The sequence below is a fragment of the Taudactylus pleione genome, unplaced genomic scaffold, assembly GCF_031769625.1.
Source record: "Taudactylus pleione unplaced genomic scaffold, aTauple2 ptg000937l, whole genome shotgun sequence".
Taxonomy (NCBI): Eukaryota; Metazoa; Chordata; class Amphibia; order Anura; family Myobatrachidae; genus Taudactylus; species Taudactylus pleione.
The window spans coordinates 1734990-1749840 of record NW_028285338.1 but is presented as its reverse complement, the minus strand read 5'-3'; the positions used below and the strand labels follow the sequence as shown (position 1 = coordinate 1749840).

The window sequence follows — 14851 nt, the reverse complement described above, 5'->3', positions numbered from 1 at the left end:
GATGCTTCTGCAAAAGCCTGATGAGGGGAATGACCTGACTCAAGCTGGCAGTGTCTGAACTGACTTCACGTGTGGCAAGTTCGAAGGGCTGGAGAACCTTGCACAACACGGAAATCATTCTCCACTGCGCTTGAGTCAGGTGCATACCCCCTCCTTTGCCTATGTCATTGGTGGATGTATAGGCTTGTATGGCCTTTTGCTGCTCCTCCATCCTCTGAAGCATATAGAGGGTTGAGTTCCACCGCGTCACAACCTCTTGCTTCAGGTGATGGCGGGGCAGGTTCAAGAGTGTTTGCTGGCGCTCCAGTCTTCGGCACGCAGTCGCTGAATGGCGAAAGTGGGCAGAAATATTTCGGGCCACCCAAAGCGTCTTCTGCATGCCCCTGTCGCTTTTCAGAAAATTCTGCACCACCAAGTTTATTGTGTGAGCAAAACATGGGACGTGCTGGTATTTGCCCAGATGTAATGCCCGCACAATATTGGTGGCGTTGTCAGATATCACAAATCCCCAGGAGAGTCTAAGTGGGGTAAGCCACTGGGCGATGATTTCCCTCAGTTTCTCTAAGAGGTTGTCGGCGGTGTGCCTCTTACTGAAACCGGTGATACACAGCGTAGCCTGCCTTGGAACGAACTGGCATTTCTGAGATGCTGCTACTGGTGACGCTGCTGCTGTTGCTGCGTAAGGTGATACATCTACCCAGTGGCTGTCACAGTCATATAGTCCTTAGTCTGCCCTGTTCCACTTGTCCACATGTCCGTGGTTAAGTGGACATTGGGTACAACGGCATTTTTCAGGACACTGAGGACACTTTTTCTGACGTTTCTGTACCGTCTCGGTATCGCCTGCCTAGTGAAGTGGAATCTAGATGGGATTTGGAACCGGGGACACACTACCTCCATCAATTGTCTAAATCCCACTGCACTAATGGCGGATACCGGACGCACGTCTAACACCAACATAGCAGTCAAGGCCTCAGTTATACGTTTTGCTTCAGGATGACTGCTGTCGTACTTCATCCTCCTCGCTAAGGACTGTTGGAGGGTCAATTGTTTAGTAAAAGCAGTGGTGTTCCTACTTCCTCTCTGGGATGATGAACGACTCCCAGCAGCAGCAACAGCAGCAGCGGCAGCAGGAGGCGTAGCAATGCAGGATCCTCCGGAGGAATCCTGGATAGGAGAGTCAGTCATGCCAGTGACATGGCCTGCAGCACTACTTCCGATCCTGACTAAGGAGGAAATTGACGAGGAGGGAGTTGACGGTGTGGTTTGCAGGCACTTGGATACAACAGGACAACGGGATTTAGGTGTCCCTGGACTGCCCACGGTCTTAGCCAAAGTTTCTGAACTTGACAGTAACTTTTTATGAATGCGCTGCAGGTGCCGTATAAGGGAGGATGTTCCTAGGTGGTTAACGTCCCTACCCCTACTTATTTCACCTTTACATATGGTACATATGGCAAGACAGTTGTTGTCCGGATTTGGATAGAAATATTGCCAGACCAAAGAGGTGGAATGTTTGGTCTTCTGCCCAGGCATGACCGTGATGGGCTTTTTCATCCCACGGACAACAACTGTCTCCCCCGGAGCCTGATTTAAACAAACCACATCACCATCAGAATCCTCCTCGCCAACTTCCTCCTCAGCGCCAGCTACACCAGTATCCTCATTCTTTTGTACTTCAACAGTGACATCTTCAATTTGCATATCAGCAAGTGGACTGTGGGTGCTCCTTTCAGCACTTGCAGGGGGCGTGCAAATGGTGGAAAGAGCCACCTCTTCCCGTCCAGTGCTGGGAAGGTCAGGCATCACAACCACCACCACACTTGGACTCTCCTTGGGGATTTGTGATATCTTCTTAGAACGCACAGTTCTTCGCTATGCTTTTGCCAGCTTAACTCTTTTGATTTTTTTAGTGGGAGGAGGGCTTCCATCGTCATGTGAAGCTGAACCACTAGTCATGAACATAGGGAAAGACCTTAGCCGTTCCTTGCCACTCCGTGTCGTAAATGGCATATTGGCAAGTTTACGTTTCTCTTCAGATGATTTAAATGTTTTTTTCAAGGTCATTTTCCTGAACTTTGTCATTTGGGATTGTATGTGCCCTCTACTATGACAATGGGCATCGGCCTTGGCAGACGACGTTGATGGCATGTTATCGTCTATGGCATGACTAGTGGCAGCAGCTTCAGCACTAGGAGGAAGTGGTTCTTGATCTTTCTCTATTTTATTTTTATCGGAGAAAGTTTGGTCCTCCATTTATGTTATATCGATTTGATATATACATGCAGCTAAGGCGCACACAAACACAGAAAATATTTTTTTATTTTTGCTGGAGAGTAGTGCACTTTGTGGGTTACACCACCCTTTAAGAAATGAGCCAGCCAGCTCTTTACTTATGGGACACAGGCGCACGCTTGGCGCTGCTCCTTTGTTGATGCACGTGTGGCTACTGCGCACACAATTCACAAACACAGAAAAAAAATTTTTATTTGGTTTGGAGTGTATTTTGGGGGTTACAGCACCCTTTAACGGTCAAGCCAGCCGGCCCTTTACTTATGACACAGGCGCACGCTTGGCACTACTTTGTTGATGCACGTGCGGCTACTGCGCACACAATTCACAAACACAGAAAATATTTTTTTATTTGGTTTGGACTGGAGAGTACTTCGGGGGTTACAGCACCCTTTAACGGTCAAGCCAGCCGGCCCTTTACTTATGACACAGGCGCACGCTTGGCACTACTTTGTTGATGCACGTGCGGCTACTGCGCACACAATTCACAAACACAGAAAATATTTTTTTATTTGGTTTGGAGTGTACTTTGGGGGTTACAGCACCCTTTAACGGTCAAGCCAGCCGGCCCTTTACTTATGACACAGGCGCACGCTTGGCACTACTTTGTTGATGCACGTGCGGCTACTGCGCACACAATTCACAAACACAGAAAAAATATTATTTTTTTTAGCACTTGAGGGGAGCACCCTTGATGGACAGAGCACCCCCTGGACAACACTACAGCACCCCTTTAGGACTGGGACACTGCACAGGACTTTGGACAACTGACTGCACAACACAGTCCAGCCAGCCCCTATGGACTTTGAAGTAGTGGACACAGCCCCTATGGACAACAGCAGCACAGCACAGCACAGCACAACACTACTCTGCACTACACTACACTACACAGCCCAGAAAGCCCTAACTCCCACCCTCCCTCTTCACTGTCCACAGCCGAATGAGAAAATGGCGCCGACGCGGGTACCTTATATAGGATCCAAAACCTGCGAGACCCGGAAGGCGCGATGATGACGTTTTACCTCGATTTCAGATCCGAGTCAGGCGGGAAAAGTCGAGTCTGACTCGGATCGGCCTCGGATCGGGGGGGCTCGGGGGGGTTCGGATTTTAGAAATCCGAACCCGTTCACCCCTAGTTATTGTGTGTTCTGTTTGTTTATATAATGCTGATGTACACCTATATATAATATGTTAGTGCTTTATACATACATTATAGCAAGTGATGGTACAGTATATAGGAGGGTTAGTTATTGTGTGTACTGTTTATATAATGCCGATGTACTGTACACCTCTATATAATATGTTAGTGCTTTATACATACAGTATAGTAAGAGATGGTACAGTACATAGGAGGGTTAGTTATTGTGTGTACTGTTTATATAATGCCGATGTACTGTACACCTCTATATAATATGTTAGTGCTTTATACATACAGTATAGTAAGTGATGGTACAGTACATAGGAGGGTTAGTTATTGTGTGTACTGTTTATATAATGCCGATGTACTGTACACCTCTATATAATATGTTAGTGCTTTATATATACAGTATAGTAAGTGATGGTACAGTACATAGGAGGGTTAGTTATTGTGTGTACAGTTTATATAATGCCAATGTACACCTGTATATAATATGTTAGTGCTTTATACATACAGTATAGTAAATTATTGTACAGTATATAGGAGGGTTAGTTATTGTGTGTACAGTTTATATAATGCCGATGTACTGTACACCTGTATATAATATGTTAGTGCTTTATACATACAGTATAGTAAGTGATGGTACAGTATATAGGAGGGTTATTTATTGTGTGTACTGTTTATATAATGCCGATGTACTGTACACCTCTATATAATATGTTAGTGCTTTATACATACAGTATAGTAAATGATGGTACAGTACATAGGAGGGTTATTTATTGTGTGTACTGTTTATATAATGCCGATGTACACCTCTATATAATATGTTAGTGCTTTATACATACAGTATAGTAAGTGATGGTACAGTATATAGGAGGGTTATTTATTGTGTGTACTGTTTATATAATGCCGATGTACACCTATATATAATATGTTAGTGCTTTATATATACAGTATAGTAAGTGATGGTACAGTACATAGGAGGGTTATTTATTGTGTGTACAGTTTATATAATGCCGATGTACTGTACACCTCTATATAATATGTTAGTGCTTTATACATACAGTATAGTAAGTGATGGTACAGTACATAGGAGGGTTATTTATTGTGTGTACTGTTTATATAATGCCGATGTACACCTCTATATAATATGTTAGTGCTTTATACATACAGTATAGTAAATGATAGTACAGTACATAGGAGGGTTAGTTATTGTGTGTACTGTTTATATAATGCCGATGTACACCTATATATAATATGTTAGTGCTTTATACATACAGTATAGTAAGTGATGGTACAGTATATAGGAGGGTTATTTATTGTGTGTACTGTTTATATAATTCCGATGTACTGTACACCTCTATATAATATGTTAGTGCTTTATACATACAGTATAGTAATAACAGAGGGTATAGGGTCTGATTCAGCACTTATCACAACTGCGATTATGCACGCTTTTGGCTGATTATTGCGTTCTGCGCATGTGTAAGCATCGCAGTGCGCATGCAAGCCACAGTATGTATCATACCTGCCGACATTTTACTATTCCTGCCCGGGAGAAGCCGAGAGAGGTAAAGCAGGGAGGCGGAGTTGGGGACAGGGCCGGCCAGATCACGTCACTAAGCCCCATCCCCTCGCGGGAATTCAGCGCGATTATGCATATTTACACTTGGAGGTGGGGCTAAATGATGCAATTCCCGATGGCCCCACCCCCAATACTCAGAACCGCTGATCCCCGCTAATATTCCCAGAATGCAGGAGAAGTCCCTGCCCTTCCAAGGGTGCCGGGGGTTACCAAAAAAATCAGAAGCCTCCCGCGAAAACCGGGAGGGTAGGCATGTTTGCTGTGCAGACCCATCGCAGAATGTGTGACAGCAAGTATTGTTTGTGGGTGGTTGAGGGGGCTGGTCGGCGAAACGCAGGAATGCCAGTGCATGTGAACGCCGTTGCAGAGGCGTGCAGAAATTAGCCACTGCGATGCCATACGCAGCCTGAGCTCTCACTGCGTACCGGAAGGTTAGCAATTTCTGAGTAATGTCTGAACTTATGCAAGTGTGTGTGAGGCTGCGATGGTACCGATGTTACCAATGGTTTCCCAGTCTTGGATGTGTGTAAGGTAAGGTGGGCGTCCTTATGTTGTGCTGCGATGGCATAGGGATTGCAGTGGATTAGCATGTCTTCACAGTGAGACTGCGTGCGTAATCGATATTGCAAACGCAGTTGTAATATTTGTTGGATTAGGCCCTTAGTTTTTAGCTAGTGATGAGGGAGTTATCCCCTGGTCAAGGGTTAAAAGAAATATTGTATTAATGACAATATTCTAAGGTAAAATATAATCTATATATATATTTATTTAATGTATGTATAAATTGTGAGGTAAAACTATGTATACAGATATATGTTATTTAACTATATTGTTTTTTGAGGTGACTTGTGTATAAATGAATGTACATTTATATAACTTGTGTATATGTACCCTTTTGAGGTAAAAATATTCCCCAGTGTATGCAATACACATGCACTGTAGAAGAAGGGGCGGAGTGATATGACTGGGAGTGACTTGGTTCCTGTCAGGAAAAGAGGATCCGGTTATAGTGAGGTATATAACAGCTGTGTCAGCAGCAGATGACAGGTAGTCGGGAGTTCCCTTCCTTGGTTGCTCAGCCCCCCCCCCCCCGGTGCCCTGCTAGGCACAGGGGGTGGAGCTGGAGAAGGTGGCCTGTCACAGCAGGAGCTGCAACGCTAGTGGGAGCAGCGCGACACTCTGCAGGAGAGGCGGCTGACTGGGCTGCTGTGTGCTAGAGCCAGTGACCGGGAGGCAGAAGAGGGAGGCCAGTGTGATGCTGTCAGCTGTTCTCCTTCAGCTACCTGCAGGTTCCAATGAGCAGAGGTAATAGTGAGCAGAGGTAATAGCAGAGGTAGTAGTGAGCAGAGGTAGTAGTGAGCAGAGGTAGTAGTGAGCAGCTAGTCACAGACTACAGTCATGGAGCTATTCAGCTGCTCCAAGAAAGTGTGTATCAGCTGTTCTCTTTCAGGTTCCAATGAGCAGAGGTAATAGTGAGCAGAGGTAATAGTGAGCAGAGGTAATAGTGAGCAGAGGTAATAGTGAGCAGAGGTAATAGTGAGCAGAGGTAATAGTGAGCAGAGGTAATAGCAGAGGTAGTAGTGAGCAGAGGTAGTAGTGAGCAGAGGTAGTAGTGAGCAGAGGTAGTAGTGAGCAGCTAGTCACAGACTACAGTCATGGAGCTATTCAGCTGCTCCAAGAAAGTGTATATCAGCTGTTCTCTTTCAGGTTCCAATGAGCAGAGGTAATAGTGAGCAGAGGTAATAGTGAGCAGAGGTAATAGTGAGCAGAGGTAATAGTGAGCAGAGGTAATAGTGAGCAGAGGTAGTAGTGAGAAGAGGTAGTAGTGAGCAGAGGTAGTAGTGAGCAGCTAGTCACAGACTACAGTCATGGAGCTATTCAGCTGCTCCAAGAAAGTGTATATCAGCTGTTCTCTTTCAGGTTCCAATGAGCAGAGGTAATAGTGAGCAGAGGTAATAGTGAGCAGAGGTAATAGTGAGCAGAGGTAATAGTGAGCAGAGGTAATAGTGAGCAGAGGTAATAGTGAGCAGAGGTAATAGTGAGCAGAGGTAATAGCAGAGGTAGTAGTGAGCAGAGGTAGTAGTGAGCAGAGGTAGTAGTGAGCAGAGGTAGTAGTGAGCAGCTAGTCACAGACTACAGTCATGGAGCTATTCAGCTGCTCCAAGAAAGTGTATATCAGCTGTTCTCTTTCAGGTTCCAATGAGCAGAGGTAATAGTGAGCAGAGGTAATAGTGAGCAGAGGTAATAGTGAGCAGAGGTAATAGTGAGCAGAGGTAATAGTGAGCAGAGGTAATAGTGAGCAGAGGTAATAGTGAGCAGAGGTAATAGCAGAGGTAGTAGTGAGCAGAGGTAGTAGTGAGAAGAGGTAGTAGTGAGCAGAGGTAGTAGTGAGCAGCTAGTCACAGACTACAGTCATGGAGCTATTCAGCTGCTCCAAGAAAGTGTATATCAGCTGTTCTCTTTCAGGTTCCAATGAGCAGAGGTAATAGTGAGCAGAGGTAATAGTGAGCAGAGGTAGTAGTGAGCAGAGGTAATAGTGAGCAGAGGTAATAGTGAGCAGAGGTAATAGTGAGCAGAGGTAATAGCAGAGGTAGTAGTGAGCAGAGGTAGTAGTGAGAAGAGGTAGTAGTGAGCAGAGGTAGTAGTGAGCAGCTAGTCACAGACTACAGTCATGGAGCTATTCAGCTGCTCCAAGAAAGTGTATATCAGCTGTTCTCTTTCAGGTTCCAATGAGCAGAGGTAATAGTGAGCAGAGGTAATAGTGAGCAGAGGTAGTAGTGAGCAGAGGTAATAGTGAGCAGAGGTAATAGTGAGCAGAGGTAATAGTGAGCAGAGGTAATAGTGAGCAGAGGTAATAGTGAGCAGAGGTAGTAGTGAACAGCTAGTCACAGACTACAGTCAGGGAGCTAATCAGCTGCTACAAGAAAGTGTATATCAGCTGTTCTCTTTCAGCTACCTGCAGGTTCCAATGAACAGAGGTAATAGTGAGCAGAGGTAGTAGTGAGCAGAGGTAGTAGTGAGCAGAGGTAATAGTGAGCAGCTAGTCACAGACTACAGTCAGGGAGCTAATCAGCTGCTACAAGAAAGTGTATATCAGCTGTGAGAGGGGGAGGCCAGAGGGTCTGATTCAGAGCCGGACGCTATTTGCACTCGCTCGTTCAGAAAAAGGGGGTGGCTATTCAAATTAACCGTTCGCTCTTTGCGGTCTGTTCACGCCTCTATGTCTGAACAAAACTTGCGGTCATAATTTTGGTAAAAACGCCCCCTGGCCGCTCGCATCATACGTCATCTCCGCTATTTATTAGATTAATCGAGTACATCGAACGGCGTCTGAACTGCTCGCTATTCTTGTGGTTGGTTTTTCCTACCGCAATCTTGCGAGCAGTTCTGACTATAAAATAACCAGGTGACGTGGTCGATGACGCTGCTGTATTAAATATGCACACCCATAAAACGCCCGTTTTGACCTTTAAGCACGCCTGCGTTCTGATCTCCACTCCCCGTTTTCAAGCACCTTCCCCTGTTACCACCCACATACGCCTCCTCCTGTCACTCAAATTATCAGGCATTCGCTATTTAGCGAGCCCACAATTTTCGGCCGCACTGACTGGTTCACGCATGCGTATTACAATCCGTACACATGCGCATATATTGCGAACATCGCTCGGAACGAACGAGCGGCCACTTACGAGCGGCTCTGAATGAGGTCCAGAGTTCCCAGCCAGGTGAGCAGGCAGCTTACTGGAGCCACAGACGCAGTGAAAAGGGTCCACAACAGTGACCCCTACCTGCAGTGGGTGATATTACACACTGCTCTAACTTCTAGCAGCAGTGCATGGGAGAGCTGGGCAGGAGCAAGGCACATAGAGGGCTGATGTAGTCAGAAGCCAACAGCCAGATAAGGGTCAGTCATATATATACTGTACATACCTCCTGCCCTCCATAAACTCTGGAGCTGGGGGAGTTTTATAGAGACATTACACATAGCCTATGACATTGGTTAAGCTGTTATTCCTACTGTGGAGATCATATCACAGTGAACAGACACTACAAGAACTGTCCTAATAGGAATAGGACAATAGGAAATGTTATGCAGCCGGATAGGTAACAGTATAGTAAGACACTTATTGTAGCTGCAGCCAATGGACAGGAGGCTCTATAGTCTATAGACTCTGGATTTGTATTCTGTCTAATTCCTCATACAGGGAAGTGATAACATTGGCCCTGATTCAGAGCCGGACGCTCTGACCAGAGCGCACGCTCTGAATCAGGGCCCACCTCCATTAATATGGAGCGTCCTCCTGGACGCTCGTATAGCTGTGGGTCACCACCCACAGCATATACGAGCGTGCAAAATGATGGTCGCGATGGTCTTGACCATCGCGACCATCCGAACTGCGAGTAAAAGCCTGCGGTTGGGTTTTTGAACCGCAAGGCCAGGAGTGATTTTGGCTCTATCAGAGCCAAAATCACTCCCACTGACATCACTAGTGATCACTAGTGATGTCAGTGGGGCCGGCTTCAGACGGTAGGCGTTCCCTTGGGAACGCCTCCGTCTGGCAGGCACACCCCCGGCATGCCCACCAAAGGGGGCGTGCTGTCAGTCACCATCGACAGCACGCCCCCTTTGATGAGACACTATGAGCGAAGGAAAGTCCTTCGCTCATCGGGTCTCGCGCATGCGCACGACGGAGCTCCCTCCATCGTGCGCATGCGCAGTGGGGACCATCGACCCACTTGCGAGCGGACAGCCGCTCGCGAGTGGGTCTGAATGAGGGCCATAATCTTATGCAGTCTCTCCCTAGGATATGACAGAGACTAAATACAAATGGTGACATAGTACACTACTGCTTATAGCGTAAGAGCCAGGAGCATCCAGGGAACCAGACAGGAGCATCCAGGGAACCAGTCATTTTATGCTGCTGGGGTGTGAAGCAAATGAACATTACAGAAGACTTTGGGACTCATCCTGTACTATAAGAGTAGTGAACAAAATAGAGCAAAGTTGGTCATTAAGTATTTCTAGAATTATATCCGTCATTAATGATCTGTGGTTCATCTTTGTTCAGTTAAATGTTCATATCTTCATGTATAAATTGGTGTACTGTACATTTCCATGTAATATTTTAATGTATGAATTAACTAATTTGTTTACTTCCCTATAAAAGTGATAAAATACCTTAGGAGAAGAAGATGTACTTAACCCAGAAAATGGTATGAAGCAGCGAAGATCAAAGACCCTTTGTAAGACGGTAATGGGTTATAATGACCAAGGTATATTGTGCATGTAACTCCCAGCAATAGGGGTTTCCCAAGTAGGCCCATACTACTTACTTATACTTGGGTGGAGGCACGGATCTAAAGGAGGTACACCGCTTATTGGGAGGACATAGGTGGTACCCACCCATGTACCATTAGACTAGTGAAATGGGAGTTAGTAACCTGGTGACCCTAGAGAGGGTAAAAGGGGGGTTACATGTACATAATGTAGGCACTGCGATGCCTTACGCAGCCTGGGCTTTTCCTGCGTGCGATGAGGATAACAATTCCTGAGTAAGGTCTGACCTTGTGTAAGTGTGTGTGAGGCTGCGATGGTACTCCATGTTACCGATGGTTCCGCAGTCTTGCTAAGTATTACGGATGTGTGTAAGGTAAGGTGGACGTCCTTATATTGTGCTGCGATGGCATAGGGATCGTAGTGGATTAGCATGTCTTCACAGTGAGACTACGTGCGGAATCGATATTGCAATTGCAGTTGCGATATTTGCTGAATCAGGCCCTTAGCGTTTAGCTAGTGATGAGGGAGTTATGATGACTTACTTTCTCCAGCTCCTGTGCTCCGAGGTTCGGGTTGTCCTCAGGTGCATCCTCTGCAGTCACAATACACCTGCAGAGAGAACATTAGCACCAAAGTTACTCCATCCTCAATGGTTTCCATCATAGCGACAAGGTCACGCACAGGGCTGATAAAGAACATGTCACACAGAGAATGGAACTGACCTGTCCCCTCCTGCCATTATGTAAGTGTAGCACGGGGTCTTGTGAAGCCCTTTCAGCAGCCGATTAAAAGAATTCTGCAGAATAATTGAGATCATGTCAAATAACTGAACTTAATTGGAAATTAAAGTGGTTTTGGGAAGAGACAGTGCTGTCAGCATGATGACAAGCTCTATGGGCCAGGGACGGGTAAGTGGTGGTAAGTTACAGTTTATGTGCCAGTACATTAGCAGGAATGATGTAGGGTGAATGGTGGTAAATTACAGGAGACAGTCCAGGAAAAGTAATAATGCAATGATTAATTGCTGCCTCATACCTCTAGGGCACAGGTTCTCAAACTCGGTCCTCAGGACCCCAAACAGCACATGTTTTCCAGGTCTCCTCACAAAATCACAAGTGAAATAATTAGCTCCACCTGTGGATCTTTTAAAATGTGTCAGTGAGTAATGAATACACCTGTGCACCTGCTGGGCGACCTGGAAAACATGACCTGTGTGGGGTCCTGAGGGCTGAGTTTGAGAACCACTGCTCTAGGGTAATGCATCAAATTTCAATCAAGGACCTATATGTGTGGAGTTTGTATGTTCACACCGTGTTTGCATATGTTTCCTCCGGGTGCTCTGGTTTACTCCTAAAAATATGAGGGTGGTTCAGTAAATAACGTAACAAGATCTCTCATTGCATAAATGTATTCACCCCGTACATATATGGAGAATTAATAGTATGGCCTTGGTACAGATTATTTTTCCACACAGTTTTATAAGCATTTGTTCCAACAGTACACCAAGGCATCTATACCGGCATAGAATAGATCAGTGTCAGGCGTCTGAAGCCAGGACATGATGGTTGCTGACCTTCACTTTTGGTTGCGAATCGCCTTCCACCCAGGTGTTTCATCAGTGGTCCAAAGAGATGAAAAACACTCAATGGCAGGTCAGGGCTGTAGGGAGGATGGTCCAATACCTCCCAATGCTAGCGCCATAACAACTTACGCGTGTGGTTGGCTGAGTGTGGCCTGGCATTATCGCCTGTTTGCAGCAACACAGGTTTTTTTCAAAGAAATTGCCCTCTGCAAACTGACACAATATGTGTCAACAGCAGACAGCATTCACAGTATCTCTCTTGGTGAGGAAATCAACAAGAAGCACGCCCTGGTGATCCCAAAACACGGTCCCCATGAAGTTGGGGATGCTGCGTGTTTCCATGTCATGGATGCTTCATCTCTGGTATCACATGACACACCCACGTTTCATCGCCTGTAACAATACGCTGCGGGAACTGCACTCCCTCCTCATGGTACCGCGGCACATGCACGAGAGACAATCCCATCCTGTTGGTTCTGTGAATGGCTTCTGTACCCAGTGTGATCACTTTTTCCTATACCCCAGATGCTCATGAATGATGTTGTGCTCAGCACCCACTGAGATGTTCAGTTCCTCAGCAATATCACTAAGTCCAATGCGTCTGTCCTCCTGAATCAGAGCTTCAATGAGGCACAAATTGTCATCTGTGGTGGACGTGCTTAGCCGGCCAACTCCCTGCTCATCTTACACGTCTGTCCTGCGGTTATCAAAGGCAGAGCACCAAACCCAAACCTATTTTCATGACATGACAATACCACCACCAATTTCAGCTGCTGATGTGCCCTTTATACACAGATATGTGATCACACTACGCACCTCGATGTGTGACCATGTTCCCGCCAGCCCCGCCATCTTACATCTGATGTGGGGACAGTATGACTTATATGAGGTGCAGTATAATGGCCATGTGGGGAAGCAGTGATCTACCTGCTCTGGCCTGGCAGGAAATTAGACTGACAGAGAACATTACACATGTGAGAGGTCTTGTTACCTTATTTATTGAACCTAAGTTATTTGGCTTCTGACAAAAAAATAACTGTTGTGTATATATGTTAGGGATGAGCTGTTTGGTTCTCCTCAGTTCTTTTTGCCAAACTAGCACAAGTTTGGATATATCTTATTGGCTACCAAAAACTAAGATGCCATTATTCATATCCAGACATAATTGAAGAGAACCAAACCGCTCATCTGTAATATACAGAATGTGTTTGTCCATAGAGTAGACACTGAGGACCTCATTCAGCAGAGCAGGGGAATCTGGATGTGAGCAGGACCCATTCTGCGAGTATGGGTCCTGCTCAATCGCACGCAAGAGGCATTTAAGGGGTGGTGCGGGGGCAGCCGGCAGTCCCTGAAATGGGGAAATGCACCGTTTTCCAGGAGTGGCCAGCCCAGAGACTGCATGGAAGTATGCAGTCTTCAGGGCTCACAAGCCAGCGAGCGTGAGTAAGCTGAGGCTGCCCGGCACCGTCCAACATCGCGACCACCGATGATCACAATAATGACCCCAGCCTTCGACCTCTGTTGCAGTATTGGGATCGCCAATGCAGCATGGGGTGGCATACACCTCATGCTGCATTTACATTATTGCAAGGTTGGCAATTGTAAAGCTGCCTACGTGCATACATCAAATATCTATAGCCTACATGCAGCTTTGCAATTGCGATCCTTGCTGTATAAGGCCCTGAGACAGGACATTACTGTGAAGTGATAGGAAGAGAGAGAGGACAGTGCTGGGGAAGTGGTGGGACCTGAAACAGGTTAGTGCTGCAAAGTGATGGGTACAGAGGGAGGATAGTGCTGGGGAAGTGATGGGTACAGAGGGAGGACAGTGCTGGGGAAGTGATGGGTACAGAGGGAGGACAGTGCTGGGGAAGTGATGGGTACAGAGGGAGGACAGTGCTGGGGAAGTGATGGGTACAGAGGGAGGACAGTGCTGGGGAAGTGATGGGTACAGAGGGAGGACAGTGCTGGGGAAGTGGTGGGTACAGAGGGAGGACAGTGCTGCAAAGTGATGGGTACAGAGGGAGGACAGTGTTGGGGAAGTGATGGGTACAGAGGGAGGACAGTGTTGGGGAAGTGATGGGTACAGAGGGAGGACAGTGCTGGGGAAGTGATGAGTACAGAGGGAGGACAGTGCTGGGGAAGTGATGGGTACAGAGGGAGGACAGTGCTGGGGAAGTGATGGGTACAGAGGGAGGACAGTGCTGGGGTAGTGGTGGGTACAGAGGGAGGACAGTGCTGGGGAAGTGGTGGGTACAGAGGGAGGACAGTGCTGCAAAGTGATGGGTACAGAGGGAGGACAGTGCTGGGGAAGTGATGGGTACAGAGGGAGGACAGTGCTGGGGAAGTGATGGGTACAGAGGGAGGACAGTGCTGGCGAAGTGATGGGTACAGAGGGAGGACAGTGCTGCAAAGTGATGGGTACAGAGGGAGGACAGTGCTGGGGAAGTGGTGGGTACAGAGGGAGGACAGTGCTGCAAAGTGATGGGTACAGAGGGAGGAAAGTGCTGGGGAAGTGATGGGTACAGAGGGAGGACAGTGCTGGGGAAGTGATGGGTACAGAGGGAGGACAGTGCTGGGGAAGTGATGGGTACAGAGGGAGGACAGTGCTGGGGAAGTGGTGGGTACAGAGGGAGGACAGTGCTGCAAAGTGATGGGTACAGAGGGAGAACAGTGCTTGGGAAGTGGTGGGAAATGAACTTGGACAGTACTGGGAAGTGATTGAAACATAGATAGGAAAATTGCAAGGAAGTCGAGGAAACTAGGAAAGGACAGTTCTGGGAAGTGGTGAGAACTGATATAGGTCCATGCTGGGGAAGTGATGGAACTGAGAAATGACAGTGGTAGGAAAATGATGGGAACTGAGATAGGATAGTACTGGGAGCTGGAGAAAACTGGGACAGAACAGTACAGGGAAGTTGTGGGAACTCAGATATGACAGTGCTGAGAAGTGATGGGAACTGAGATAGGACA

General features: G+C 46.8%; 1 protein-coding gene across 1 annotated transcript in view; it reads right to left on the bottom strand.

The window, feature by feature from the left end:
• Nucleotides 1–14851, bottom strand: part of GCKR (glucokinase regulator) — a 154393-nt gene that overhangs the window by 119652 nt on the left and 19890 nt on the right. Inside the window, exons 6-7 of the mRNA XM_088459812.1 lie at nt 11016–11089; nt 10836–10902 (exon numbers count right to left, since the gene is read on the bottom strand). Coding sequence (XP_088315938.1) covers nt 10836–10902; nt 11016–11089 — 141 coding nt within the window. The remainder of the gene's footprint in view (nt 1–10835; nt 10903–11015; nt 11090–14851) is intronic.